The following is a 27,796-nucleotide window of genomic DNA, read 5'->3' on the forward strand; positions in this document are numbered from 1 at the left end:
TTGGACATGAAAAACTACAGACTGCAAAGTAGTCTGAGAAGCCCTAGCCAAAAACCTCACTCTGCGAAGACAGATGTGTGTATTTTTTGTGTTGTGATGTATCCTTGAAAATTATAGATGAAATGTGATGAACTTTCACTTTGGTGTTACCAGTTCCATAGGTCTACTAAACCAGATAGTTCGATAGGTAGAAGATGACCTAAAGAAGTAGGTGATGGCCACTTCAAGAACTTTGTTGAACCATGACCTTGTCAAATTAAAGTTTCCACCCAAAATTAGCAGCCCGTTTCTCATTTTAGAAATGGGGTTGCTACCCTTTCCATAATTTCTTACTCCCAAATCCAGCATCCTTTTCCTGCTGCATGGGGGGAGAGGGGGGGAGGTTTAAAGAGTTCTTTAGTTATTTTTTTATTTTGTAAACCATTTTTATTATAAACCAAAGCAATCTCTGGGCAAACATAGAATCATTTTGTGCATACATAGAGATCGGCATATATAAAATCTTGATACAAAAACATACTGTAGAAGGCATGTCAAGGTAAGCATGTGGTTACAATACGTGTCTACTCGTAATACCCCACCCCCTCCCTCAGAATCACTGTCGCTTGACATCGTCGGAGGATCGCATATATACCCCCGGTATTCATTCCATGCGCTCCAAATCCGGACCCATTTCTGTGGACACTTTCGGTTCAGATACACTGTTCGTTCTGCCGGCATTGCGAGGTCAAGGTCTGCACACCAATCCCAGAGTGTCGGTATTGTTGGAGACCCCCAGTATTTAGCTATATTTATTTTTGCATACATTATTCCCAACGTCATCCAGTAGTTCTTTAGTTATTTAATGACGTACATGTGATTTAAAACTGGGGCCACTCAGGATAGTAAGCAGAAATCGGCAAACAGAATGAGAACAGCTCATAGTAGTCATCTCATCGTGAACCAGTGGACCCATGTGATGTTGCAATGCATAATTGATGTACCATGTATACTGTTTGTTAAAATGATCAATAAAGAAATTAAAAAAAAAATACTTTTCCTGCTGCATAACAGCCCTGAGGGTCCACCCAGTGTTGACCAGAAGGATGGATTTCTTCAGGAGAATGGCTATTGCTCTTGAGTATGAGGTGAATCCTACATGGGCCACTGTCACTGTTCATAGGATATGACCGTTCATAACTTTAAAGTGTGCGTCCTGTAGGAGAATCCAGTCCCGATTATGTCTTTTGAATACTTGAACTACACCCCTCTTGCTGTTGCTGTGAAACCCAATCTGACGTTAGTGTAATACAGTTACTTAGCGTAACAGTCTCATTCATTCAATTGTATTCCTGCCCCTAAACTGTTGATCGTCAGTGTCTCTATGTCTACAAATCTAGCACTGGCCTTGTGTTTTATTTTGTATTAGTGAGCACAACAAATAAACCTTTATTGAAACATAGCTTCCTTTCAGTGCTGCTAGCTATATTATAATTAAGGCTCCCTGTTTTCAGTTTTTAAGGATTTTTACAGATAAATACAAACCGAAAACAATGTGTTTTCTGTCTGTATGTATTTTTAAAAGTGGATAAATACAAAAAAATGTGCATCTTTTAAGTGACTACGTGCTGTCCTTCATGAATTATAGGCCAGCAGATGAATAGCATGGTTAATTAAAAAACAGAATGACACTTCTTTATATAAGACATATATGGTATAATGCTAGTATTTACCAGTGGATGCATTATTGTTATATTTAGCAGCTTAAATAGCTAAAACACAACAGACATCAAAGTAAGAGGTGCAACTCTAACAGTTAAATAGATATGGAAATGTACAGTTTTACTACTTAATTTATACGCAAAACTCAAAAGAAATATGGATAAATACAGATAAAATAGCCAAAAAATCAATATGGATAAATACAGACAGAAATGGCCGAAAAATAAATACCATAAATCCGGAAACCCTAATTATAATACACCCCCCTCCAAATCACCGGTAACCTGTAGCCCAAATCATTTCGCTAATCTAGCTACCCAGAGCCAAGTCTGCTCATTACTGACCCAGTCGGTCTTCCTTAACCAGAACTCCCCTTTGGTCACAGTTGTGGTCACAGATGTTCGCCACCCACTGACCAGGAGTGTCCCCCAGAAGTAAAGTCAGATAAATCATCCTTACGTTTCTGACTATTACCCTGTCCTATCGTCAGTTGGAATAGAGTTGGGAGTGCAATGTCAACACTACCAGGGAATTGGGCCTGCAGGGAGAGTTTTTTTTCATCCACCTAGATGGAACGCTGCCCTGTATGGGAGCGCTCTGTGGCCTGTCTGCTTTCTCTTCGCTGAGCCGCAGTCCATGCACCCTTGTACTACTCCTCTCACCCTGTTTCTTCGCTGCACCACCCACTTCGGTAAAATTTGGGGTGTGCCAGTTCTGTTGGTTTGGGTCTACTGCATTCCACTAAATGCTCTCGGATTCCCAGGAAATGGAGAGGGTTTCAGCTGACATGCCTCCCTATAAACCACCTCAGACTGCCTCTTAACATGGGGCCAGTGTGCCACGTGGTGGCCATTCACAGCAGACCTACCCACTTTCTTCTTACCAAAAATTATATTTCTACACTGGGTCATCTCAACAGTCCACTCCTTTGTATTCTTTCCCTCTCAGAGCCTTTCCTCGGTTGCAACCGCCCCACCTGCTTCCATCTCGCCTCGGTCTTGCAAGCGGTGTGTACAGTGAACAAGTAGACTGGACAATCATCCTCCATCAATTTCTACCTTTCTTTTGACGTACTGGGCTACGCCCTGACATGCGCCATTGCACGGAGCACCACCCTCCCAGGTCTTTACTTTTCTGTGGATTGATCAGGATATTTAGGTTTGGGTTTTTGGGGATAATGTATCTGGGTATGGAGCTGTTCTAAAACTCAATCATCTTTATTCGTACAAGACTATGCCTCTGGTTATGCAATTCTTAAAAATTCTAATTTCAAATTTTAGATATTTAAGTTTAAACTTAAGTTACAGAATAGATAATTGCTGTTAGTAATCCTCCCACGGTTATCAATGGCTAAGGCAAAGGGTCGGGAGTACTTGTATTACTGAACATCTCTGCAGCATTTGACATTCTAGATCACAAAATACTACTGAAATGCCTAGTTTGCCTTACTGTGAAGGAGACCGCACAAAAATTAGCCTAATCTTTTTTCTCGAGTCACATTCACTAACTTTATTTAGAAGTTTCTGTTATGCACCTTTACCCGTTTTGTTGAGGATTGCCTCAGGGATCAGTTTTTCCCCCTTCCATTCAACCTCTAGACCAAATACTTGATGATACTCCTAAACAAATTTAACATGATTATCCATCTCTGTGCGGATTACACACACTTTTGAATCTAACAGGTGACTCTGGCAATCTTGTCAGGTCTAACATACATACATACTAGAGGTCATCTGTTCATGCATGGATGAAAATCTAGAACTAAATCCCACCAAGGCAGAAACTTTTCTGAATCGCAATAGAGCGAATCTCTAGGACTTCACTTACTGCCTACCTCCACAGCTGAATTGCCCCAGCCTGTATCTAAAGTTAAGGACATATGCTCCACCTTAAATTCTGAACCAAACTTAGACTCTAATTACAGGCACTGCCAAGAGCTGCAGCTATCCGGTTCAAGCTCTTCAAAGAATGTTTCCTATCTTTAGCCATATATGATAGGACCATGCAAACCCAACCTATTTTGTTTTTACCAAAGCAAAGTGTCATAGGTTAGAAAAATTCGATACATAAGTGGTTAGATATATTATTAATCTGAAGAAATTTGAGTCTGTATCCACATACTACACCAATTGCATTGGATGTAAAAGATGCTGCTCCAGAAGCAACCTGAGATCTTTCAACAACGCCACGTTCTGAGTCCCCTTCTTCGAGTACTATGAATGGGGAGTCTGAGCTTTCCAAGCCCATGTTGTGTAACTGTGGACTGAACTACCAATTTTGAATATGCAAATAGTCCTCTCCTTATGAAATTTAAAAAGGCTCTTAAAAGTATGGTTATTTGAAATTTAGTCTGCTATGCAGTCATCCCATATTTCCTTGTATTCTCCTTAGTGTACCAAGGGACTTCATCAGGTGTTTAATTTGCCCTTAATTAAAAAAAACTAAATACTAAAGACATACCACCTATGGATAACTGTTGATAAATTCTTAAGCTTTAGACAGAACTATCATCGGGTTGAATAGCTCTCCAGTGTCTGGTTTGACAGCTAAAGTGTAAGACTTTAGAAAATGTCAAACTCGTAGCTGTGACTAAATCTATGATGGTCAGTAAGAAGTGCTGGTAAGGAAGCTTAGTAAATGAATGCTTACAGTTTAAATCACCTGTGATCTGGGATGAGTTACAATCCCTGAAAACACACTTCTTACACGCACCTAAGATTTAGACATTACTAACACTTGTTATGTACAGTGTTTTAAAATGTGTGTTATGAAGCACTGTAAAGAAGTTCTCGTACGAAATTTGAAACTGATGGCAGTTTTGTGACCTGAGTTTCTGCCATCTGAGTATCTCTACAGGTTAATATTTAAGCATTAAACCTTTCAGACTGCCACATCTCAGTGTTATGGGTACCTGTTGCAATTTTGCACTGTTGTAGTTGGTGTCGTTGGGACACGCATATGTCAATAAACGGCCTGTATGGCACTGCCCAATTTAATCACTTAGTACAGCGCTCAAGATTGAACAGGTACATGGAAGTTATTTTTTGTGATATTGTGCCGTTTTATATGTGTTCAGAAGGTATTCTATGACGGTCATAAAAGAAACTGGTTGTTAATGACTGAGAAACTTTCTGCTTTCACAGGATAATCCATACCCCACCCATATAATCCAATTTATCATGGGTTTTAAGCTTTCGTTTGCGCTCCTTAAAGATTTGTTTGGGGAACATTTACGTGCTAGGAACATGAAGTCTACTTTTGGTTGGGTTCAGCTAGAAAGGCCCCCCTTAAATAAATCCTGGCATTCCTTCGTCAATGCACCAAAAGGCACAGGGTAGCGTAAGTGACTTCACACAGCATTTGAACTTTTTTTTCACTCACACACATGCTTGCACATAGATACACAATCATTCATACACACTCTCTCTCACATACAGATACTCTCACCCACAAGCATGCACACAACATACTTTCAAAAGGATTTGCTCCTTACCTCAGCTGCCAAGGAGGGTCACGTTCCAGCGAATTGTACTCCATTTATTTATTGCACTGATAGTGAATATTAGTATTTACTATTATTAGTGTAATAAAAAAAAATGACAAAAACACAAGGGTATTGGAGCCCCAACCAATGTCCATAAAGACTGCTGTCCCCCGTGTCCTTGGCACCGATTTTGCCACAACCGAGGCCAGGGGTCACGGATACAGTGCCAGGGGTCCCAAGGGACAAGCCAGTGGTTACAGCTGCAATCCCTAAATGACGCCCATTCGTTCCTGGTTTCTTGAGAAGCCAGTGCAAGTTCATGAGGGGGAGAGGTGTAGTTGCCTTTTAATGTTTTTTTTGCAAGTAATTTTAGTAACATTCTGGGTATTATGTTCAGTGGACGTTGGTGTCCATTCAACAACATCCCTTATAAGCTCTATGGGTTAATTTACTCACTCTTGTTATATATGACTCACTGCGGTCATGTTTTCGGTGAATTGTGCTGCCTAATTATGATGTAACAAGGAAGCGCCTTCTCCCAGCTAATTTGCTTCTTTTCAGTTACCCTAGCAGCCATTATTTACCTGCTGTAGGTGCCAGTGCTACACATACTCTGCTTACTTGTACCTAGTTATTGTATACCGCATCATACTGCGGGCTAGCTACTATGGCTTGAAGTGCTTCAAATCTTTCCGCGTAAAAGCTTAGAGGGTGTTGTTGATTTGGTCAGGGTTCCCTGAATCACCCTTTTTTGTTAGCAGGGAATCCAGTGGAAGAAACCTGGTTTGATCATTGGCAAAACGCCTCAAGATCTTGGCTATGTGGCAGTTTTGTAAATGAACCATCATGCGAAAATGCATTCTGAGATTCCCTACTTCATGATCACATAGAATTATGCTGACTGCAAGATAAGATCACTTTACTCATTAGGTCCACACTTGGAATGACAAATTGGTAGCTGTGGAAATCTGCAAATACAGATGAGGAGATTTCTAAATCACTTTGTCGATGGCAAGAAGGGAAGTAGCTGTCTCTGAGTCTACATTTGAATTTATTTTTGGTGTGATGCTCCAAGCATAAGTAAAATATCTGTTCAGTTTTGTGGAGTAGTAAGAGCACAGTACAGAACTGTCTGCCAGCACGTGTACTCTTTTATCACACCATTGGGAAGATTTCAGTCATGCCATTTTAACCAGTTGATGAGAAAGTTTGATCAGACTGCACATCTCGTCTATGCATTATAGATCACAATACTAGTCTCAAAGGAGACCTTTGTTGGAAGTGGTATGTTGAACTAAAATATGGAGGTTTACCCTATTGGTGGCTATGCATATGACTTATAGGAAGACCTCTGGCTTCAGTGAACAGCTTCAGAGTTTGCATCAGTGATGATGATAATTTTGTATGTATATAAAGCGGTCTCTTGTAAAACTGTGAGAAATAATTTATTGTCTAAGTACAGTGTAGTTGACCTGTACCCCTAATACTTTTTCAGAAATAACTTACTAATTCCTTAAGGCTGGCATTGAGGTAAGTCAGTTATTCGATAGGAAAGCTCCGTGGGTTAAGTGTCTGGTAAGTCAGATATGCATGCATCCTGAAAATTCTATTTTTGAGTTCTGGCAGGGTTGATCCAGCTGTATTTCTTTTTCTTTCTTCTTTGAGATTGCAAACGTGCAGCCAGTCATCATGTACCTTGACTTTGACACTGTGCCAGCAGAGGCTCAATTATCCTCTTTGGTTCTAATCAGAGCATGAGGCATCTCACAATGTAGATGATGATGATGATGATGATGAGTGTGATGTTGGTGATTGGTATGGTCCCCCCTGCTCCCATGACAAATTATGCTTTTTAGATGGGTTTGCAGGATGACAGCAAGCTTGACACCTCTCTTCAGGATGGGTTTGAAGTGTCACATGCAACACCAACAGAAGAAATCCTCTTTGCACTGGTAGTCCAGAAGCTAGATAAGTTTCTGTATTTACTGCTACCCTCATTTGAGACCAAAACTAACATCACGGCAAATATTTTGTAGCTTGCGCTGGGGCTCCCTTTTTAAGGAGACCATCACTGATTCTTCATTGGCACCTTGGTCAAAGCCCTGATCCTACCTACCAGTGACTATGCAGGTGGTCAGGCTATACAGACCGGCTTCTGGCAATCCTGATTTTTTGTTGTTTTTACCAAACTTCCTACTCCAGATAGCCTTTTGGTTCAGACCTAACCAGTAATGTGAATCCCAATTAATTCCCAACTCCTCCAGATATGAAATCTATCAGAATTGAGACTTTTGGCAAGCATATGTTTTCCTCTACCAGTCTACCATTGCAATCGGGTAATGCGGTTTGCTTACTGGGTTGTTATACATATTCCCTGTGGGACATGGCCTGTCCGGTCTTGGCAGCAATCCCGGAAGACCTTAGGACAGACACCTTTTGCTCTGTCAATCCACTATGGGCAGGCCTGGCCAAAATGTGTAATCCACACTTGTCTTGATACCACTGATTGCCTGGGAGGGCAGTTGGCACCAGTGATTGTATTAGTACACACTTGTGGATACACTACACAGGATTATCCTACGTTGTACAGGCTTATCTCACGTATATGCCCTTTTGATTGGTTTCTATATTTTTTTATGCGAAGCAGACTTTGTTGTAGCGCTTTAAGGCACACTCCATAGGTCTGTTGACCCCTGCCAGATTTCCAGGAGCTATTTCAGAAGGCAGGTGTCAATCAATCAGTCAATCACGGCATTTATAAAGCGCGCTACTCACCCGGGAGGGTCTCAAGGCGCTGGGGGAGGGGGTATGTTACTGCTCGAATAGCCAGGTCTTGAGCTGCTTTCTGAAGGAGAGATGGTCCTGGGTTCGCCGAAGGTGGGGGGGGAGGGAGTTCCAGGTCTTGGCTGCCAGGTAGGAGAAGGATCTTCCTCCAGTGGTGGCTCTGCGGATGCGTGGTACGATGGCGAGGGCGTGGTTGGTCGATCGTAGCTGGCGGGTGGGTGTGTAGAAGGTCATGCGGTCGTTGAGGTACTTGGGGCCCAGGTCGTGGAGAGCCTTGTGTGCGTGGGTGAGGAGTCTGAACGTGATTCTCTTGTTGACGGGGAGCCAGTGCAGGTCTCTCAGGTGTCCGGTGATGTGGATGTGTCAGGGGATGTCCAAGATGAGTCGTGCGGAGGCGTTCTGGATGCGTTGGAGTCTTTTTTTTGAAGTTTGGCTGTGGTTCCGGCATAGAGAGTGTTCCCGTAGTACAGTCGGCTGGTGACGAGTGCCTGGGTAACGGTCTCCCTGATTTCAGTGGCGATCCATCTGAAGATCTTGCGGAGCATGCGCAGGGTGTTGAAGCACGAAGATGAGACGGCGTTGACTTGTCTGGTCATCGACAGGGAGGAGTCCAGGATGAAGCCCAGGTGTATAGGGAGAGATGGTCTCCTCAGCCTCTACAGCAGAGTCTGGTGGGCAGCACACGGGCCAGCATAGGCATCAGTCCTGCCATTCATCGTTGCTTGCGGTTATTGCCACCAGTGAGGGGTAGGATCCATCATATTCTCCCAGGGTTGCTAAGTCGCTTGCTCTTGTCCGGCGTAATTGTAAGTCAGCTGAAAGACTATGGCGGAAACAGTACGATCAGGAAGCTAAGTCTGCTTACAAACTATTGATTAAATCTTATCACGCTGCTATCCTTGAGGCTAAAAAGAACTATTTTGCCAACAGAATTGAATCTGCGTCAAACTCTTGTAAATAAATTTTTACCATCGTCAAAGAGTTTGTGTCACCCAAATCCTGTTCTGCCCAGCATAAGTTTTCTGAACCTTGGGTAAAGGAGCTAGCCATCTTCTTTAATACAAAAATTAAATTGATTCAGGAATCCTTTCCTCCAGCTGCTCCCTATGTATCTCTGATTGACTCCAATCTGATATCTCTTCCATCTGACACCTGCCCCACATTATCGGAATTTCCATCTTTATCAGAATCTACCTCTCTGGATCTTTTACTCAGGATTAAATCAGGTTCTCCACTTGACCCCTGCCCGGCGAGTTTTCTTGCTAGCAATGCTAAGATTCTAAATTCCCTGATCTACCCGGTCTTGAACTTATCCTTGTCTAGCGGCAATGTTCCCCCTGCCTGGAAGAAGGCAATGGTTGTTCCCCTCCTAAAAAAACCAGGCCTCGATCCAGAGATTCATGCTAACTATAGGCCCATATCTCTCCTGCCCAGTTTAGCTAAGATCGTCGAGAAGCACGTCCATTCTGTGCTTTCTTCCTTTCTGGAAGATCATGGGTTACTCCACTCTACCCAATCTGGTTTCCGTTCCAATCTGAGCACTGAGACTCCTCTATTGGAGGTTAATGAAGCCATTAAGGAAGTTCTCGACGCAGGTGGAAGAGTAATGCTGGTGATGTTGGATCTGTCGGCGGCCTTCGACACCGTCCCACATGAGGCCCTCTTGAGAAGACTTCATGAGATTGGTCTACGTGGGACGGTGCTTAGCTGGATGAGATCTTACCTAGCTGGTCATCGACAAGTGGTCTGGGCCCCTCCTTACTCCGCAGAGGTGCCGCCTTTGGATGTCGGAGTCCCACAAGGGTCGGTGCTGAGCCCGACCCTTTTTAACATCTTCATGACTCCATTGGCGGTACTTGCGGAGTCCATGGGTGCCCAGATCATATCATACGCTGACGACACCCAGCTTCTCTTCACCTGCAAGAAGGGCATGGAGTTTGACGGGGAGAGCATCCGTGGTTGCCTTGGGGCTGTCTTCGACTGGTTTCAGCGAAGCAGCCTCAAGTGCAACCCTGATAAATCTGAGGTGCTCTTCTTCGGCTGTCAGGCAGATCCGCCTTGGCAAGAATGGTGGCCGGTGAGCATGTCTCCACCTTCTTCCTCCTCTGTGGTCGCGAAAAACTTGGGGATCAAAATCGACAACACCCTTTCGCTGAAAGTACAGATCACAGGTCTAACCAGCACCTGTTTCGGTCTGCTAAAAATGCTGCGAAAATTCCTTCATCTGCTTCCTCTAGTTCACAGGAAGCTGACAGTACAGGCTTTGATTTGTTCGAGGATTGACTACTCGAATGTTCTCTACCTGGGTTTACCGGATTATCTCCTGCATAAACTTCAGGTAGTTCAAAACTCCGCGGCTAGGGCTATTTTTGGCCTACCTCGGCAAGCCAGGGCGTCAGAGCTGCTTTCTTCCCTTCATTGGCTTCCTGTCAAGAAGCGGATTACTTTCAAGGCTCTCACATTGACACACAAGGCACTCTATTCGGTCGGGGCCTCGTACATTCAAAAACGGCTCGTTTTTTACAAACCCACCAGATCTCTCTGATCGGAAAGTCTTGGCCTGGCAACGGTTCCCCCCATTAGGAGGGCCAGGATAGGAGGACGCTCCTTTAAACATCTTGCCCCGAAACTTTGGAACTCCCTTCCTGTTGATCTCCGTCGTACCTCCAATCTTTTTGCCTTCAGAAAAGCTTTAAAAACTTGGCTTTATAATCAGTAAGCTGTTATGTTCTGTTTCTCCTTTTCAGTTGCGGGTTAGAAAGCGCCGGGACACTCCTTGGAGTAGCCGTGCGCTATATAAGCAACCCCATTAACATTAACATTAACAACATCCTGTCAGACAGATGCGCCTTACAAATCTTTCAACAGAACTATGTCCCGTCATTTCTTTTTGCACTGCAAAAACTGTCCCCTCATTGAAGTGAATTTCAGAGAGGACCTGTTCGTTCTTTTGCAAGAGGTGTAAGTGTTACTCTTCAAGGGCTCTTTTAAGAGGGTACTGAATTCTGAAAGAGGTGCGATTTCCTGGACAAGATAGTACTGAAGTGTATGGCAGCATTCTTGAAAAAAGTTGTGACTCCCTTTCGCATTGGGCATACCATTACTCTGCTTTCTCTGCTCCCCCTCATCCTTCGAAAGGGGAGGCGATTTTCCATTGGCCTCGAAAGAGCTTTATACTCTTACATTGATTGTACCAAGGAACACCATGTGGATAATCCGCTTTCTGCGACAATCTCTGGGTGAACAAAGGGAAGGCTTTGCATAAGAGGACCTTCTCAAAGTGGATTGTTCTCTGCATCAAGATGTGCTACGGACCAGTGTTCTCCATGAAGTTTACTTCTCAAACTGACCACTTTAAACGCTTGACACATGGTCAATCCAGTGAAACGGTGCACGTTTCTGTTTGCTCTACTGTGCTCTGTGGATTTCAGGCCACAGCTTGAAATTGTCAAGAAGAAATTACAAGATACAATGCTTTACAAAACCTCAGTTACATGATTGCTTTAATGGATGGAGCGTAGAGTCTCCCTTTTATGTACAGTGTCTGGATCTTTTTATGGCCAGGTGCAACAGCTGTTTCAGGCAAGCAACATTTCAAATCACTGAGTTTGATATTTTGAATACATTCTCGGGTGTCAAACATTTAAGAATGAAGGAGCTTGGCAAATGTTTTTTTTTTTTTAATTTTATCAAATTCAGTAGTTTACGAAAGTAAAACCAAAGTGACGCGGTTTGGTTATATAGGAAACATGTATTCAACATTATCTTGTTTTTTACAGGATAATTTCTCTTTCATTTTATGCCATGCGAATTGCATTTCATGAACATTTTGAATTCTGTTGAATTGCCTTTCACATCAAAAAATGTTATGTTTAATTCTATCTAGTAGACCTGCTATACAATTCGGCAGTTAAAAAAATTATTTAGGCAATGATTGATATGGATTCATCATTTTTTTATATTTGTTTGGCTTTTCATAATGTTCCCTACTCTATAAATACGTTTCTAATTATTACAGGTTATAAGCCCTATCAACAGGAGCAATACTGATTTCTTTCAAGCCCGTAAAATAGAAAATCTGAAATATATCAATTTCTACTGCAGAAATAAAGACAAATGCACAAATGTTGTCAGCCAATTGGCACCTGGTGGCTTCACTTTTTTTAAAGTTAACCTCTCTTAATGGGAGTCCTGAGTTTTTGTGCTACTCAAGGAGAATTTCAATCTGTTTTGATTTGATTTGTTGTATTTATTTACTGATGAGATCAGACGTTGTATTGCAGTACGCGAGGGGCTATTTCTCTCTTTCTGATTTCCTGCTCTTTGTCCGTCACTACTCTCTGTTCATTAGAAAGCTAGATTCCCCCCTTGCAGCCACATGTTCCCTGGCTCCTTTATGCTCTAGCTGCCGCTGAATGCATCCACATATGCGGCAGCCATCTTAGTTTGGTTTTCTTATGCTTTCCACGACGCTGCTGTGTTTGTATGCTTTAAATCAACTTGGGGGGGGGGGGGGGAGCATTAGCTAAGTCAATAGGTCCATGCCTCAGTGTCCCAGGTGGGACCACTCAGCTTTGCCAGTGCTTGTTACTGTAAGCTACCTTGTACGTAGGACTTACCACCAGAAATATGTGAGTTTAGGTGATGCATCTGGAACCTTCAATACATGAGATGCTATGCATAAATAGTCTTCTTTTAACATTCAGGCGTTTTAGGGCACTTCATAAAGATGGTGTCACTTGCTGAGCGCGCACAACATGCTTAATAGATACAATCTGTTTGGGAGACCATGCTGCCAGCCAAGTGGTTTTAAATTGGAGAGGCACATTGTCGAATTTAGAAAATGGATTCACTCATGCTACTTAGTCACTGGATTTGCGTGGTTTGAAGATATATCCATGCCATCAAGGGTATCTGATTCGTGTTCCGTTCCCAGGCCTTCATTTACCTAGCAAATACATTTTAGGGATTAACTCTTGGTTCAGTTAACTGAACCAACTGTACTAAAGTCCTTTATATCAGTGTCTTGTCGACATGAGGTGCTGGTTTGGATGACCGCGTCTCTTATGACGTGGTATCATTTGATAACCTTACATGTTGGTCAGCCGAGTATTAATCTTATTCTTTATTATTGATCTGGTGTTTCTTGCAATCGGTCCATCCTCTTGTGCTTCCGTAGTTGGTGAGGAAAAGTTTAATTTTACACCAAAGCCTTTTCCCTCCCCCTATTTAGTCTCCTTTCTGGCCCTACGCCTTACATCAAAGATTAAATTCTAGCACACTGCTGTCTTCTATAAGATGTATGATGGACTCAGCGACTCTATACACCACCCCTCCGCCAACCTGTGCCTTCAGTCTGCATTGTGCTATGTTATTTCGAAATTTTATTGTTAAGCTCTGGTGATTATTCACTTTGCATGCTAGTTCATATTCAAATCAAATAAAAAAAACACAAAATAATAATGCAACTCCAAGAGTCCTGTCTAGCACAGGGCCCTTTCTGGGGAGTTGAAAGTCGTCTTAACTTCAGTAACAGAATAAAAACTAAATGTAGGAAGAGAACTTACCTTTGACCTCTGTCTTGGAAAGTAGAGCAAATGTGACAAGATAACCAGATTTAAAAGCATATTTATTGCTCACAAAGTGAAGGCACAATAGAAATGCCTTAAAATCTTGTTATCTTGTCACATTTGCTGGCTTTCAGAGACCGGGGTCAAAAGTCAGTTTGTCCTCTTCATTTAGTTTTCTTTCTCTGACTAAAGCTAGAGGATTTTGTAAAGTGAACTGTGAGACAACTGAACTGTGCAAAGCATGTTGAATGAAAGCTGTGAGATGTCAGGATATTTTCTAAAATAGCGAAGTGAACTGTCAAAACATTTCAAATATATTTCACTAGTTATGAAGACCCATTTTTGTAATTCTTTGGTGAAAAACATATTTTTATAGGATCAAAATAAATTGCAACACTTAGTTGGTGATGGGCACATTTTCAATATTTTGGCTGAAACTCTATTTCCAAACATTGCTAATGCGCTATTATCAGTAAAACAACATTTTAGTGGGGATGTTTTGTGGCCATTTCAAAGGAAAATGTTATCTGTAAATGACAGTGCACTACCACATCATGCTTTGGTAACATTATTAAAAAGTGAGTTTTTAAACATGAATTTGGAATTATTACTGCTCCTGCCCAGATGACATGCTATTAGTGAACTAAGAGGCAAGCCAGGGATCATGTGTACCCTGTGTATGGGCTAGATTCTTGTCATACATGGAGCAAAGATTACGTCTAGTAAATACAGAGTTTTTGTACAGCAGAAATAGCGATCTTGCATATTTGAAGGTGCTCATGTGCACTAAAAATATTTTCCTAGGATCACACAATTTGAGACCAGTTCACTGGTCAAGCACATTAGTTAGCTCTAGTAGAATTTGAAAGTTACTAGATCTGCAGGTCTACTAAAAATGTTATGATATTTTGAGCCCTGTAGCAGCTGTATCTGCTGATGTTCAATCGCAAACATTTGTCAGATTCTTAGTGGTCATATGTTTTTGGCAAAGGTTATAACTAAAGGAGTCCAGTTTCAACGTGTTGGAAAAACATACCATTTTTTCTTTTAGCATTTTCTTTCAATTTTGTATGACGTATATCCAGTTTTTAGTCTTAAGATTCAGGTGTACAGAGTTTGATTATTTTGTGTAAATGTGATAAAGCATTTGGAGAACAAAAAACGACTGGTATTTTTGTTAATGTAAAAAATGCGGTATGAGATTTTGTATTCGACCAGAAGTAATCCCTCCATGGGTTCCATAGGTCAAAGCAGAGGCCAGACACCGTTTGACCTCTTTCCAAACTTAATTTCCTTCTGTGCATGGGCAGTAGGAACCATAGTGTTTATTGTGATTGTTTAAATTACTTGCCCTGATTTCCACTCCATAAAGATCATGCACCAACCTCATTTTGAAGTGTTCGTTCTGACCTCTTTTTTTGTTTTTTTGTTTTGCTCTTCGCACAGAAGATGAACGGGTTTGAAGAAGAGGTTGAGTTTCTACCTGCTACGAATACAAAGAAGCTGGAGAAGCGAGGACTGAAGAGCAAACTTTGTATCGCTGCAGTCGTCATTGGGACATTGCTTTTGTCCCTCACAATTGCATTGCTGGTTTGGCATTTCACAGGTAAGCATTTGTATTTTCATCCCATTCAGGTTTCTCTAAACCTGGCACCTTCTGGATTTTTTGAGCGTTGTGGGATGTGGATAGCTGTAGGATCCATCAAAGTCCGTTTAAGAATCATTTAAGTTGTCAAATGATATTAATTTGGTCCCTCCCAGTTAAGGTGTTGTTAATTTCGCTCGTTTTATGTTTTTACACGCACCTCTGGCCAAACATACATCTAGCATTTTTGCTATTTTTATCTTTTAATCAAATTGTGACCGGTAAATGTGAGTCTTGATAGTAACTCTTGATTATTATGAGGGTGTCCTCTTGATTATTATGAGGGTGTCAATGGGAGTAACCAGAATTGACCAGAACAAGATATCATCTGAAAGGACAATATTGCTACAGATGTAATCCTAGAACCGCATAATACAAACTAGCTTACAAAACCATACGCTAAGTGGCATTATGCTATTCCAGTGTTAAATGGGCAAGGTTGCTAGGGGTCGGGAGCAATTTAGCAATCAATGCAGCTCTGTCTTATTACTGCAAACTCATGGCTCTTTAGTGCTTGATACAACTAGAAACGACTACAATTGTAATGGGCTATTTCAGATTGCACCACTGACCTGGATGAAAATGCACCTTATATCAAGGTTGTTCGACTGATACTTAACAGTAATGTTTTCTTATTTACAGATGAAGACATTTCCTGCTGTAATGTGGCGATTTCTTAGTAAATTCAAACTTTAGACCAAGGCAGGATTTACTTTGACACTGACCTCAAAATACCCAAGCCAGACGAGCTCGGCTGCATCTTTTGAAGTTATTAGGACACCACATTCCGTTCTGGACATTATTTAACTTAATGAATTTGGGAAGTTAGTATGTACTGGATGACATATATTATAGCAAGGTCCAGGCTGCAGGCAGCATGTCTAGGTGGAAAACAGTGAGGTATCTGGTGGACTTTTGAACCATCCGATTTTGATTCTACTAATTGCTTTCCCACTTCAAGATACGAAATACATGATTTTTTAGATTCTGACAAATCTTGACCATGTCCTGCCACACCCAATCTGTTATTTTAAGGCTTCCTAGAAGACCTTCCTCCAGGGCAGCACTTCAGGCTCTGCACTTGCTGCCTGTGAGGAGCAGGGTGGAATTCAAAGCCCTTGCTACGTGTCACCGGATTCTGGGTGGCAAAGCCCCTGCCCCGCTACAGAGCCTGGTGACCAGGTATGAGCCCACTAGGACTCTGCGCTCCTCCTGTACAGGCCTCTTGAAAATTCCTAAAATCAGAAAAGCACGTATGGGGGAAGGTCGTTCAGATTTTTGGCACAGAAGCATTGGAATGACCTTCCGCCTGAGATACGCCTGGAGGCATCAGAACCTCTGTTTAGAACTAAACTCAAGACCTACCTTTTCAGATGGTCGTCGGTTGCGCTAGCTGTCTTACTGCTTACCCCACTTTTATAGCGTGGGGACACGCCTGCAGGCGTACACCAGGCGCTTTACAAATGCCCCTAATAATAATAATAATAGGTAGAGTACACTAGCCAATCCTCCAGGTAGGGGTGTGCAAGTATTCCTGAGCTGTGAAGTAGTGTCACCAATGAGGCAAAACCCTTTGTGAATATTCTTGTAGCTGAAGTCAGTCTTAAAGGCATGACTTGAAATTTTTAGTGGGGCCCTTGATCACAGAACCAGAGGTATTTCTAATGGGGTATATAGGTATGTAGAGATAAGCATCCTGAAGATCTAAGGTGGTCATCCATTTCTCGGGAAATACCAGGGAATTGTATTGATGCAAAGCTTTAGTTTTGAAGTGAATCTTCCTTTTGAAACAGTTCAGTCCTTGAGGTTGTAGATTAGTCTGAAGTCTCCTGAAGCTTTCAAAAACAGAAATACTAAGGAGTAGATTCCCTTGCCTACTTCCAATAGAGAAACCATAACTAAAGCTCACTTCTGAACTAAATCCCAAATTATCTGTGAAAGACCTTTCTGTTGAACAGAATCACTGTGGCAGGCTATTGAATGTTTTCTGGAATCCGGTGGGCTCTCAAATTCCAGGCAACAGTCCTGACAAATAGCTGCCAACACTTAAATATCTGTGGTATAATTTGCCTAAGTTTAATTAAAAAGCTAAATGTTCTTCCACGGTGACTTCGAGTAGGAGAGCAGCATAAACAGAATTGGAACTTCTATGTAGTGATGGAAGGATTGACTATTCGCAGCCCTGGGATTGAAAGGAAGGGGTCTGAAATTCTCCCCACTCAATTGGAGCTTCAGGAATTTCTGGTTGGTGTTTATGAATGTCATTATGAGAATGTTCTACTAATTTGCATTGAGGTTTGAAGGCTTGAGCAAGATACTGATTCTTGAAGGCTCATATTTCTTCTAACTGAAAGGCAAAAGGTACTAAGGATAGATTGTCTTAATTTACTTTAAATGATCTCAATCACAATCCTAAATCTGTTCACCCCAGAAAGAAGATAAGTAAGCTTTTACCAAAAACGTATGGCCTCTTTCGCCTTTGTCACAGACTCTGACGCAGTTTCCGATCATCGCTTGGCCAGGACCACGAGGTGAATTTGGAGTACCGCGCTGCCTGAAACACCCCCCCCCCCCCCCCCCCCCCCCCGTTTAATGGCCGCGCGACCTGGCCCCCAGGTTATCCGGGTTTTCATCAGGCTGCCGATTTGTATGGAGTGGGGTGGGGGCGGGCCTTTGGCACCGAGAGAGCAGTGGGGCCCCTAACACTTTTATCCCCAGACCCCATGCTCCCTGTCGCAAGCAAGTGTCCCCGATTGTGGTGGGGCCTACCTCCAGGGCAGGCCTATTTTCGAAGAAGCTCCCGGGTTCGGGCTTGGCGAGTGACCAGCATCCCAGCCCCCCCACCGCAAGCGCTCTGTGCATTGTACTTTGATGTTGTGTGGTCTGACATTCTGATTGTAATTATGCCCCTGAATTTTTGGTATGGATTGGGGTGGGAGGGGGCCTCTGGCTCGGCGAGCGAGGCCCCTGCTGCATCACCCCCCCCAAGAACCCCCGACCCCGCCGCGAACGCTGGTCCCGTAACACTTGCACCAACATCCACACCCCATGCCTCACAGCACGCTGCGCTTGCGTCAACACACACTCCCCATTTCTCACGGCACACTGTGCTTGCACCAATATTCACTGATGCCTCTTGGCACACTGCGTTTGCACCACCACATACACCATGCCTCATGGCACACTGCACTTGCACCAGCACACAGATCCCATGTCTCAAGGCACGCGGTGCTTGCACCAGCACACACCCCGTGATTCACGGCACACTGGGCTTGCACCAATAATCACTCATGCCTCATGGCACACCGCACTTGCACCAGCACACACACCATGCCTCACGACACACTGCACTTCCACCAACCCACAGACTCCATGTCTCAAGGCACACACCCCGTGACTCACGGCACACTGCGCTTTCATCAGCACACACTCTTGACTCGCGGCACACTGCGCTTGCATCAGCACACACACCATGCCTCACAGCTCACCTGCGTGTTACTTTTAATTCCTACAGTTGATTTTCTGCTCTCCTTTTCCTCACATCCTCCTATGTATGGGTTCTACATATATGTCAAAACATCATAAAACTGCAGAAAGACAGCTGGCAGCTCTGAAAATCCCAATGAGGGTCCATCTGGGGGATGCAGCCTGCAGTTAATATATTCCTTGCTAACTGTTGCTTAGGAATGTTTGAGCTCACATTGCACAGATTTTGCATGTGCATTTTCATGCCCTAGCGCTGCCTGATGCAGCCCCCCCCCCCCCCCCTACTGTTTAATGGCCGCGCGGCTTAGCCAAATATGAGGCATTTAAATTGGATCATTTGCGACCTGGCCCCCAAGTGAGGCCGGTTTTTATCAGGCTGCCGATTTGTGTGGGGGTGGGGGTGGGCCTTGGGCACGGAGAGCGCATTGGGCCCCTACCCCTTTTATCCCCAGACCCCATGCTCCCCGCCGCAAGCAAGTGTCCCCGATAGTGGTGGGGCCTACCTCCAGGGCAGGCCTGTTTTTGAAGAAGCTCCCGAGTTCGGGCTCGGCGAGTGGCAGCCTCCCAGTCCTCCCCCCCCACCCCTACCGCGAGCGCTCTGAGCATTGTACTTTGATGTCGTGTGGTCTGGCATCCCGATTGTATTATGCTCCCGAATTTTTGCTATGGATTGGGCCTCTGGCTAGGCGCACGAGGCCCTTGCTACATCCCCCCCCTGAACCCCCGCCACGAGCGCTGGGTCCATAAGTGGTGGGGCCTGACTCCGGGTCAGGTCAGTTTTCAAAGAAGCTCCCCAAAATGTTTGGGTGGATCGAGGGTGGGGAGGACATCGAGAACGGCGAGTGGCTAGCCGCCCTTCCCCCCCCCACCCCTTCCGCGAACACTCTGCACGTTGAAGTTGTGTGGCCTGGCCTCCTGGCCAGGCCCGATTGTATTCGGCCCCTGAAGTTTTGGTATGGATTGGGGTGGGAGGGGGCCGCGAGGTGACGCCCCTGCTGCATCCCCCCGCAAACCCCCGCCCGCCACCGGTGGGGCCTACCTCCAGGGCAGGGCTGAGTAACAACACATTGAATTAACCTCTTTACCCTACATGCCCCGCAATTTATTCTCGCAGCTAGCCCATACCAGTAGTCCTCCATCACTAAAGGTTTGCCCACCCAGGACTTCCCATTCCCTTGGCGGTCTCATCCACTCTGTGAGAAACAAGGAGCTAGGCATTCCCCCCGTCCCCTGCATTCCTGCAACCATGCAAAAGCAGCAAGGTGCTATGAGGCGGGAAAATCCCTGAAGTTCCTAAAACTGAAATTAATGGTCTGCATAATACATGGCTACCTACAATCCCCCATCCTTCTGAGGGGTGCCACTGAGACGCAATGTAACCCTATGCACATATTGCTCGAAAATAAGCCAATACTTCCCTATACTCGAGGGGCCCCTGCTCTGCCTATACAGGCCTTGAAATACGGATTTGGGGTTTGAGTTTGCACCAAATTTAGGTTCCACGTGCACATCTGCACCCGTCTGCAGGTCATCCACCCGTGGAGCCACCTGGCGGGAATCTGTAACAGTCGGACCCTTCCGCCCCCCCTCCTGGCCGCTCTGCCTTCCGCCCCCCCCTCCTGGCCGCTCTGCCTTCCGCCCCCCCCTCCTGGCCGCTCTGCCTTCCGCGCCCCCCCTTCTAGCAGCTCTGCCTTCCACCCCCCCCTTCAAGCCGCTCTGCCTTCCGCCCCCCTTTCTGGCCGCTCTGCCTTCCGCCACCCCCACCTTCTGGCCGCTCTGCCTTCCGCCCCCCCTTCTAGCTGCTCTGCCTTCCACCCCCCCCTTCTGGCCGCTCTGCCTTCCGCCCCCCTTCTGGCCACTCTGCCTTCCGCCCCCCCCGGCCTTCCGGTCCCCGCCTTCTGGCAGCTCTGCCTTCCGCCCCCCCTTCTAGCTGCTCTGCCTTCTGCCCCCCCTTCTAGCTGCTCTGCCTTCTGCCCCCCCTTCTAGCCGCTCTGCCTCCCCCCCCCCTTCTAGCCGCTCTGCCTTCCCCCCACTTCTAGCTGCTCTGCCTTCCGCCCCCCCTTCTAGCTACTCTGCCTTCCGCCCCCCCTTCTAGCTACTCTGCCTTCCGCCCCCCCTTCTAGCTGGTCTGCCTTCCGCCCCCCCTTCTAGCTGCTCTGCCTTCCGCCCCCCCCTTCTGGCCGCTCTGCCTTCCGCCCCCCACTTCTGGCCGCTCTGCCTTCCGCCCCCCACTTCTGGCCGCTCTGCCTTCCGTCCCCCACTTCTGGCCGCTCTGCCTTCCGCCCCCCACTTCTGGCCGCTCTGCCTTCCGGCCCCACTTCTGGCCGCTCTGCCTTCCGCCCCCCCCTCCTGGCCGCTCTGCCTTCCACCCCCCCACTCCTGGCCGCTCTGCCTTCCACCCCCCCACTCCTGGCCGCTCTGCCTTCCACCCCCCCACTCCTGGCCGCTCTGCCTTCCGCCCCCCCCCCCCTCCTGGCCGCTCTGCCTTCCGCCCCCCCCTCCTGGCCGCTCTGCCTTCCGCCCCCCCCCTCCTGGCCGCTCTGCCTTCCGCCCCCCCCTCCTGGCCGCTCTGCCTTCTGCCCCCCCCCTCCTGGCCGCTCTGCCTTCCGCCCCCCCCCCCCCTCCTGGCCGCTCTGCCTTCCGCCCCGCCCCTCCTGGCCGCTCTGCCTTCCGCCCCGCCCCTCTTGGCCGCTCTGCCTTCCGCCCCCCCCCCTCCTGGCCGCTCTGCCCCCCCCCCCCCCCCTCCTGGCCGCTCTGCCTTCCGCCCCCCCCTCCTGGCCGCTCTGCCTTCCGCCCCCCCCTCCTGGCCGCTCTGCCTTCCGCCCCCCCCCTCCTGGCCGCTCTGCCTTCTGCCCCCCCTCCTGGCCGCTCTGCCTTCTGCCCCCCCCCTCCTGGCCGCTCTGCCTTCCGCCCCCCCCCTCCTGGCCGCTCTGCCTTCCGCCCCCGCCCCCTCCTGGCCGCTCTGCCTTCCACCCCCCCCCCCTCCTGGCCGCTCTGCCTTCCACCCCCCCCCCCTCCTGGCCGCTCTGCCTTCCGCCCCCCCCCCCTCCTGGCCGCTCTGCCTTCCGCCCCCCCCCCCTCCTGGCCGCTCTGCCTTCCGCCCCCCCCCCCTCCTGGCCGCTCTGCCTTCCGCCCCCCCCCCCCCTCCTGGCCGCTCTGCCTTCCGCCCCCCCCCCCCTCCTGGCCGCTCTGCCTTGCGGCCCCCTCCTTTTTGTTATGTATTTGTTTTTATGTCCATGCAAATTTAAATGGTATGATTTTTACAGGAGATTATTAAAGCCATGTTTATTTTTCAAAATGTCTGTGATATTTGGCGGTTGTATTTGAGAAACTGACAGCTAAGGAAGAGCTTTTGGGCTTTCGGTTTGTAGAACCCTCTTTCCTTGATGTGAGGGTTTTTTCTTATTTTTTTTTTTCCCGACTACATGGCTAAAACACATTGGGAAAGCCTAAGCTGTCACATAGGCTAGACCTGTTGGATTTACCATTGCTTGTTTTACTAGGACCTGCCCTCTGGACGGAGATGCTTCTGGATAGTTCCCCGAATTCCACGTAGAGAGCCCCACTTGCTACTATAATACAAAACACAAAGCAAGGGGACTACGATCGTATGACCCCTAGACCAATAAATAGAGCTGCGCTTTAAAATAGTAATGCGAAGCCAGACGCCATAAACTTATATTTAAATTCGAGCCACGCTGCCTGGAGATTCCAAAAGAAGCTTCTAGAAAGTGCAGGCGACAGTGCAGTCTGCAAGGAATCAGCCAAAAGGCACAGGAAATTAAATGGTTATCCTCTCATTTTGATTCCTGGAGGGAGGGTGCAGTCTGGGAAGGGATTGGGCCATGCCGACGTCATTGAAAAGTTTTGTTTTTGCTTTGTCCTGAGTAGAGATGTGACCACTTTATATAGTATGTACTGGTACAAGGTAAGCTTGAGGAGCTAATACAAAATAAATAAGTAATTGTATGTTCATGTTGGAGAGCTTTGTGTTAAGATAGATATTTGTATGGGTTCCATATTAATGAAAGGTAATCTAACAATTACCACGTTATAGAAATCATGTTGGTTTTTAATTGGTAGCTCAGCCAGTGTGTGCTGTGGTCCTTGATACAGAAAACCGATTATCTTTGTGAACAATCCAGGGTACTGAAGATCTACTTTAGTTGGAATGTGCTTGGGTATTGAATTTGCACTTTGGCTGTAGGCTGTCATATTTCTGATTTGCTGTTGGAAACTGATGACGTTGGGTGACAGAAATGTGCCATTGTGTGTTGCAATTGTAAGAATGATCTGATGCCAGAATATGAGGAGGTTTCTGTGTATGACTATGATGGAAGGTTTACCCTGGATGGTATTGTTGATCGTGTGATACCGCTGAACACTTTCCTTGTCAGTGTGTTTTTTGACTGTTATGACTGGAGGATTTGTTTTCTTTAACTAAAAACTTGAAAACTTTTTGGCATCTATTTTATGATTTGTGGGTGCATTTAATGCTGTGGTTCCCAAACTGTGCGCCGCGGCGCCCCAGTGCGCCGTAATGAGGTGCCAGGGGCGCCGCGCACACTATCTGTAATTTTGGCCATCACAGGGAGCAGCGCTGCTCCCCTGTGAGAGGCCTCACCCCCGCTGCTGGAGGCACCTCGCGCTCCTCCAGGAGCACAAGAGCAGCCCCTCCCGCCCATTGTCATTCAGTATGCCGCTGATTGCCACTTACTGAATGACAATGGGGCAGTCTGGGGGTGTGACACCATGTGGCGGCCTCCTCCTGCCTCAGAGTACAGAAGTGAATATAAGACAAGGGGAGGTTGTGTCCAAATGAGCGCTGGGTAGGACAACGTAATCACATGTATCAAATAAAGGGAACCCAGTCACTTTTCATTTCTGCTTATTTTATTTGGAGCAGATACCACCCAACTTTTTTAGATTCGTGGGTGTTGTGATTTATTTATTTATAACCACATTTGCAAGTTGCTTCACTTGGATCAACCAGTGTACTAGTCCGAGGGTTTTTATTTTGTCAAACACCAGAGGCTAGCCTGTCATTTTAGAACTGAAGTATTTTCAATATTGTATTCAACAAAGCCATGGTTGCTCCTTTTTTTTTTTTTAAGGAACTAGCAACCATTGACAAAGCCAATAGTCCTGGCTTGTTGGGGTGTAATGATACTTGCTGTATTATATATCTGGATGCAATGACAGAGACAACATAATACCAGTGAGGCAGAACACTATGCTAAGCGCATATTTTTAGCCTAGGTGTTTTAAGCTGCGCTCTTAATTACGTCAAACACCCCCTTTGAAGAGACCCCCCAGTTTTTTTACACCGCTTAAAGCCCTGTAAATAACACTATGTTACAGTAACCTCACATCCTGGCACTGTGCATCATGCATGACTTCTATGTTTTCAGTCTGCCTATGTGCAGGGGCATAGTGAACTCTCCACCAGCCCACCCCTTGCTGTAGTTCATTCTTGATGGGCCTCTTCTGTCTGCCACTCTGCAAACAAAGGCTCAGCTCATAATGTGAAAAGGTGGGTGAGTAAATAAGTGAAGGAATGTCTGAATGGCTGGATGGATTACTGAAAGGATGAATGCATGAATGAAAGGGGGAATGGATAGATAATGAAAGAAAGGATGGACGGATGAGTGAATGAATGGAAGTATGGATGAGAGAAAATGTAAATAGATGGATGTATGGGTGGAAGGGTAGATCTATGGGTGCAAGGGTAGATGGATGGGTAAAATTGTGGATGGGTGTGTGAAAGGATGGATGGATGAGTGAAAGGGCAGCTGATGGGCGAGTGAATTGGTGGATGGGTGTGTGAAAGGATGGATGGGTGGATGAATGAAAGGGTAGATGATGGGCAAGTGAATGGGTGGATGGATGAATTGATAAGTGAAATGGTGAATGGATGGATGAGTGAAAGGGTGGATGTAAGGATTGATGAGTTAGTGAAAGGGGGTAGATGGACAAAAGGATGGATAGATGAGTGAAGTGGATGGATGAGAGAACGGATGGCTGGATGAGTGAACGGATGGTTGAATGAGTGAAAGAATGGATGAGTAATAGGATCAATGGATGGATTCATGAATGGATGAGTAAATGGGTGGGTAGATGGATGGATAAGTGAAAGGGGGATGGAGAGAGAAAGGGAGGATGAATGACTGAAAGGGTGAATGGGTGGAAGGATAAATGACTGGGTGAATGGATGAGTAAGTGAATGGGTGGATGGATGAGTAAGTGAATGGATGGCTGGGTGGAAGAGTGGATGCATGGATGATTGTACAGATGGATGGGGTGAAAGGGTGGGTAGATGAATAATGGATGGATGAGTGAAAGGGTGGATGGAGGGATGGATGAGTGAAATGATGGACGGAAGGATATATGGTGGATAGGTGTGCAAATGGTTGAATATGTTTGGATATAGATGGGCACACAGATGGAAGGACAGACCTTTTTAGTGTAAAAATAAGGCTGGGGATACTGATTACGACAGACAAAACTCAATGTTCCATTTTCTCAGAGCGGGTCTCAGTACCAAAAGGTACTGAAAGCAGCATGGCATAAATAATGGTTTGGGACCAGGTACTCTGTTGGGGAAAAAAACGATGGATTGGGATGCAGCCAGTGGATGAGATTAATAATTCAAGCATTCCAACCAATATAGTACCTTCATTGCGTCCCAAATACTTTAAGGAAGATAACAGGAGGTGCACACCACCCACCCACCCACCGGTAAAAAAATGGTGGGGAGCCACGGCCAACTGCCGATTAGGTCAGGGGAGCCACAGGTCAAAAAAGTTTGGGAACCACTGATTTAATGTCTGCTTTATTTCACAGTCCATCTTTGTCTTTGAATATTGAAGGATCTGTTTCATGTCATGATCCCTGGAAAATGTTTCAGATGTGTTTTGTATTAAAAGGATGTTTTCTGATGGCTTTCTTGAGGCCCATGTCACTGAAAGGCCATTCTGACTGGAAGGTGCCTCAGATATGCTTAGCTTGTGGGGGTGTTCCTGAATTTGTATTCTGATTACAGGATGTTCCTGGATGGTTGCTATACTTGGAGGGTGTTTCAGGATATCCTTCTGTTTGAAAATTATTGTGATCTGAATTGCTTTTGCACTGGAGAATGATTCTGGATGGCCATTTTGATTGGAAGATGTTTGTTGATTGTAGTTATGACTGGATCATGCTCCTGAAAAACTTATGATTGGAGCATGCTTCTGTCATCTCTCCACAGTGGTGGTTGTTTAATGACCCTTATGAGTGGAATATTTCTTTCTCCAATCTAATTGTTTATTTCGGATTAAAAATCCATAAAACACGTAAAAGCACGTGCAGTTATGTGTGAGCATTCATCAAATAATTAAAAAAATTAGAACAGAAAAACAATATTAAACACAATTCTATTTTTTGAAAGGAATTCAAAGGTTAAATAAATACAGCCAATAGAAAGCTTATACTGTACCCTTAATATGCAAAATAAGTATTACTGCAATTTCTCCCTAGGGTATTTATCAATCAGTCCATATCCGCCAGGTCTGCACACCTCCTTTATACCAGATTCTCTCAAGTTGGGGCCCTCCTAAACCAGATAGGCAAGATCCGCCTTGTACAATGTGGATATTGCATCAGTAATCTGCTGATTTACGGTACAGTATTGGTTGTTCTGTACCCAGATAACCTAACAGTATGAAGGTTATCCCAATATTGAAATTATCACTTTGTAATTTCTACCCGCACACGTATTATCAATGCTTCATACAGGTATTTAGCCATACTAACCACAACCACTTCCCTAGTGTCAGATTTCAATACCATAAGGGCTAGGCAAGGGTCCGTATTGCCAGAAGACTGCATGCTGGGATAATCCATGTTGGACAGGCCACATGAAAGGCCGCTCTCCCCCGGCCCGACCAGGCCTGAGCCCGGTCACGCAGGTACTACACACCACCCTTGCACGTCCTCCGTCCCCTCAGGGACCCCTGCCCTCGAGCATGTCCACCTCGTGGGTCCGACCCACTGCCAGCCTACGCGCCCATCCTGGGGCGCCATCTTGAACACTCCCCCACGTGGCCGCCTGGCCCCCGGCCGACCTCAACCCTGGGCCTGGCCAGGCCTCAGACATCCCGGCACCACCATCCACCCAGGAGGTGAGCGGGCTACTTGGCAAGTCAATGGGAGAAGGAGGTGTCGATGGCTCTCCACCACCAAGTGCCGCTCGCCCATCGCCTCCCCGGGCGTTGGCTCCACCCCCCTGCTGGGTGTCTGGACTCCCTCATCCCGGACCTCCCGACCTCCAAGTGCGAGGGTCCGGACATCAAAGCACACCAGCCCTATAACTGGGGCAGCTCCAGAGCAGGAAGGCAGTTGTATCTTGGAGTCGAGAGACGTAAAGAGGAACTCATCCTAGGCCGACTACTGGCGCTGCCGTAGCTCTGTCTTGTGCACCATCGTCCTGCCTGTTGGCGCTGCCACAGCCTTCGCAACCTTCATCTCCTTCATCGTCGTCGGGACCTGCTGGCGTGGCCGCCGACCGTTGTAACCGTCATCTTCACCGGGACCGGCTGGCTCCGCCGCGGCCCGATCATCTAGAACGCCGAGCTCGAGGATTGAGAGCTATTTTCCACTCATTGGTAACAAGACTGTCCCGCTACCCCTTTTCCTAAACCAGAGACCAGAACCGAGGGGACCCCTGAGTCCAGACCTCCTTGTATCATATCATCGTAACCTAAGAATTGCATATAAAGCCTCGTTAAACTTCAACCTTGTGTGGTGTCCGTCTGTGGGGGGGAAGTTACTTGTCTGTACAGTCGTTGGAGACGGCTCTCCCCGGAGACCTCTCCCCGTAGTCTCGGCCGACCCTCCCGGTCCGTCTAACATTGGTGGCCAGCGGCGCGATCCGAATCACCGCATAACGTACAGAGAGTAGCTCACCCCACGACGAAATCACAATGACAACTAAAGAAAGCGGATCAACCGAGAAGTTCCAAATGGAGAAATTGGAGGAGTACAGCCATCGTGAACTAAAACAATTCTGCATCGAACTGGGTATCGCTACCACCGGACTAAGCACCAAAGACGATTTTAAGCATGCCCTAGAATCTTGGGCAGAGACCG

At 46.1% G+C, this 27,796-nt stretch overlaps 1 protein-coding gene across 3 annotated transcripts in view; it reads left to right on the forward strand.

The window, feature by feature from the left end:
- Positions 1-27,796, forward strand: part of ST14 (ST14 transmembrane serine protease matriptase) — a 423,216-nt gene that overhangs the window by 125,148 nt on the left and 270,272 nt on the right. For 2 of the 3 annotated variants that reach the window (XM_086956919.1, XM_086956921.1), the window contains exon 2: positions 14,986-15,145. In XM_086956919.1, the coding sequence (XP_086813045.1) occupies positions 14,986-15,145 (160 nt within the window). The remainder of the gene's footprint in view (positions 1-14,985; positions 15,146-27,796) is intronic. The other variant, XM_086956920.1, reaches the window with a different exon arrangement.

Source organism: Lissotriton vulgaris, chromosome 2_1, assembly GCF_964263255.1.
Source record: "Lissotriton vulgaris chromosome 2_1, aLisVul1.2, whole genome shotgun sequence".
Lineage (NCBI taxonomy): Eukaryota > Metazoa > Chordata > Amphibia > Caudata > Salamandridae > Lissotriton > Lissotriton vulgaris.